Source organism: Penaeus chinensis, chromosome 12 (genome assembly GCF_019202785.1).
Source record: "Penaeus chinensis breed Huanghai No. 1 chromosome 12, ASM1920278v2, whole genome shotgun sequence".
In the NCBI taxonomy this organism is placed as follows: Eukaryota; Metazoa; Arthropoda; class Malacostraca; order Decapoda; family Penaeidae; genus Penaeus; species Penaeus chinensis.
In genome coordinates this window covers 2,519,022-2,522,509 of record NC_061830.1, presented here as the reverse complement: position 1 = coordinate 2,522,509, position 3,488 = coordinate 2,519,022, and the positions used below count along the sequence as shown (strand labels likewise).

Sequence of the window (3,488 nt, the reverse complement as noted above, 5' to 3'; positions counted from 1 at the left end):
AAAAAAATAATGAAGAACTATACAGAGAGAATTATATTGAGTGATGAATAACAACCCCTTATAGGTTGATTAACAGCAGTCGTAGTAGCAGTACCTGAAACACCCTTTCTCAGGCGGTCGGTCGATGGCTGATGGTGGCAGCTGGCTCGGGAATGCAACACGAAGGCACATGCACACATTGCACAGTATCTACCTGGTGAGTTTGTTGTTATCGAATGTTGCTTGCACTGTGGGACTTTTAAACTTGCGACTTAATAAAAAAAAATGTCAAAGGGATTTCATACATGCTCCTCGTTTTTCTGTTTGTTCAAAATAATGTATATTTCCATACCTTATTGTAATGTGATCCTAAAACACATAATGTGAAGGAACAGAGCGAAAAAAAGTAATTTATCTTAATCCATTTCTTTCTTGTAGGAAATTACACAATATAAAAATAGGGAAATTTGTGTACAATGACATCTATAGTTGAAGAAAGTGATATAACATTTATTTTTAATAATGGTATAAGTTAATATAACACAAGAAAGCTACTGACACATAACCAACTAAATGAAGGGAAAAAAGAGCACACTATATTGACGAATTTTAGTGCTTTAAAATATCTTTATTTATATGTTTTCGCATTTATTTTGCCTAACTTTTTCTTGGCTAAATAATGATGCATATGATAAGAACTTTCCCATTATAAAAGTCAGACAGTATCCTCGCATGATTAATGATGAAATGCATGATAATTAAAGAGAAGGAAATTGCTTTATCAAGACCAGCTGTGGAGTGCAAGAGTTATTTGGTATTTTGCTAAAGAAAGTTGGTATTATATCATTATTCATCTCTTTCCTTTCAATGCTGATTATACTCTAGTGTGATTTAAAACAGCTCTGCAGGTTTGATATCTTTTACTCGCGAAGTTTAAGACAGTGCATATAAGTTTTCTGCTGAGAAGTTGCAACATTACATTGCCGAATTATTTCCTCCAATTTCCAGGTCTCCTCCACGATAAAAGTGAAAGTCTATAATATACATTTAAACTGATGATGTTTTACACATATAACAAAATAATCGTATAACGAAATCGGAATATAAGCCAAGAGGGCATCAGAAGAAAATCAAAAGACATGAATGAAAATCGCACACAAAAAAAGGAAATATAAAAAACAATATAAATAAAAAAAAAAAAAAAAAAATGAAAATGAAAACTCCAAACCACAACCTGGAATTTAAGACAACTCGAGTAGAACAAATTCCCAGCTACAGTATATTGGCGACTGAATCTATCCTGCCACTGACCTGTCATGCTCAAAGGTCATATACTGGCCTAGTTTGGCAGCGGTAATTGTCGGGGAATATGCGTCTGGTAATTATCTCTTGCCAAATGAGGTCGTCAGTTAGGAACAGAAGTAGCGGTTTGTCGACACTGGAACATGATTTTTTAAAAGTTTATGGTAGAAATGTCTTGTTGTATCTGTCGCGATTGTTGTGAGCATCGTCAATGTTCTTTATAAAGGATAGGCTTTTTGTGTTTTGGTGTCACGGATTGAGCAAGAATATTGCGTGCTGAGACAAGTATGAATTTATGCAATCAAGTAATCACCGTATACACCTGAATACATAGACAGAGATAAAAATATAAATCACACACACACACACACAGTGCAGTCACATGCCAACTCCATACTTCATGAAAACAAACAGTCTTGGTTTCATTCCTGCATAATACATTGTAAACAGAAATTCTCGTCACTTTCGTCCTAACGAAAATTCGGTCTTGGTGTTGGATGCCTGCTTTTAGTTTGTTTCAGAATTTTAGACATTCAAGCCCATGTTAAACCTACACGGCCCAGCAAGGCTGACACGCAAATATAGCTCTTAGTTTCACAAGAAGAATGCAAACGTATATTTGTTTATGAATACCCTACTGTATTGGAAATCCATAATGAGTGTTTTGTACTTAATATAATAATTAAAACATGTTATTGACTGATGTTAAAGAAATCAAGACTACCAACGGTTCTGAAAACAATAAACCAGTGCTTTCTATTCAAGTCTTGTCCTAAACACAAAAATGTTAATATAGAGTAACATAGTATATGAAACGTATTTCTTAACTGATATGGTAACAACATCCATATTATCATATAACTATATACGAGGCTCTCAAACTAGGGTACGTTAAGCGCTATGGGTTGTTAAGACTGTGGTATAAGGAATGCCGAGGCCTATGGTAGTGTTGGAGATGGTGAGGCCTGTGGTAGTGTTGGAGATGGTGAGGGCTGTGGCACTGTTGGAGATGGTGAGGGCTGTGGCACTGTTGGAGATGGTGAGGGCTGTGGCACTGTTGGAGATGGTGAGGGCTGTGGCACTGTTGGAGATGGTGAGGGCTGTGGTAGTGTTGGAGATGGTGAGGGCTGTGGTAGTGTTGGAGATGGTGAGGGCTGTGGTAGTGTAGGAGATGGTGAGGGCTGTGGTAGTGTTGGAGATGGTGAGGGCTGTGGCACTGTTGGAGATGGTGAGGGCTGTGGTAGTGTTGGAGATGGTGAGGCCTGTGGTAGTGTTGGATGAGTGAGGGCTGTGGCACTGTTGGAGATGGTGAGGGCTGTGGTAGTGTTGGAGATGGTGAGGGCTGTGGTAGTGTTGGAGATGGTGAGGGCTGTGGTAGTGTTGGAGATGGTGAGGGCTGTGGTAGTGTTGGAGATGGTGAGGGCTGTGGTAGTGTTGGAGATGGTGAGGGCTGTGGTAGTGTAGGAGATGGTGAGGGCTGTGGTAGTGTTGGAGATGGTGAGGGCTGTGGTAGTGTTGGAGATGGTGAGGGCTGTGGTAGTGTAGGAGATGGTGAGGGCTGTGGGTAGTGTTGGAGATGGTGAGGGCTGTGGTAGTGTTGGAGATGGTGAGGGCTGTGGTAGTGTTGGAGATGGTGGGGGCTGTGGTAGTGTTGGAGATGGTGAGGGCTGTGGTAGTGTTGGAGATGGTGGGGGCTGTGGTAGTGTTGGAGATGGTGAGGGCTGTGGTAGTGTTGGAGATGGTGAGGGCTGTGGTAGTGTTGGAGATGGTGAGGGCTGTTGCACTGTTGGAGATGGTGTGGGCTGTGGCACTGTTGGAGATGGTGAGGGCTGTGATAGTGTTGGAAGATGGTGAGGGCTGTGGTAGTGTTGGAGATGGTGAGGGCTGTGGTAGTGTAGGAGATGGTGAGGGCTGTGGTAGTGTTGGAGATGGTGAGGGCTGTGGCACTGTTGGAGATGGTGAGGGCTGTGGTAGTGTTGGAGATGGTGAGGGCTGTGGTAGTGTTGGAGATGGTGAGGGCTGTGGTAGTGTTGGAGATGGTGAGGGCTGTGGCACTGTTGGAGATGGTGAGGGCTGTGGCACTGTTGGAGATGGTGAGGGCTGTGTAGTGTTGGAGATGGTGAGGGCTGTGGTAGTGTTGGAGATGGTGAGGGCTGTGGTAGTGTTGGAGATGGTGAGGGCTGTGGGTAGTCGTTGGAGATGGTGAG

General features: G+C 42.3%; 1 protein-coding gene across 1 annotated transcript in view; it reads right to left on the bottom strand.

The window, feature by feature from the left end:
* Nucleotides 1-2,172: 2,172 nt before the first annotated feature.
* The window catches only part of LOC125031338 (flocculation protein FLO11-like), a 3,567-nt gene continuing 2,251 nt past the window's right edge, over nt 2,173-3,488 (bottom strand). The window contains exons 6-7 of the mRNA XM_047622044.1: nt 3,066-3,138; nt 2,173-2,246 (exon numbers count right to left, since the gene is read on the bottom strand). Coding sequence (XP_047478000.1) covers nt 2,173-2,246; nt 3,066-3,138 — 147 coding nt within the window. The remainder of the gene's footprint in view (nt 2,247-3,065; nt 3,139-3,488) is intronic.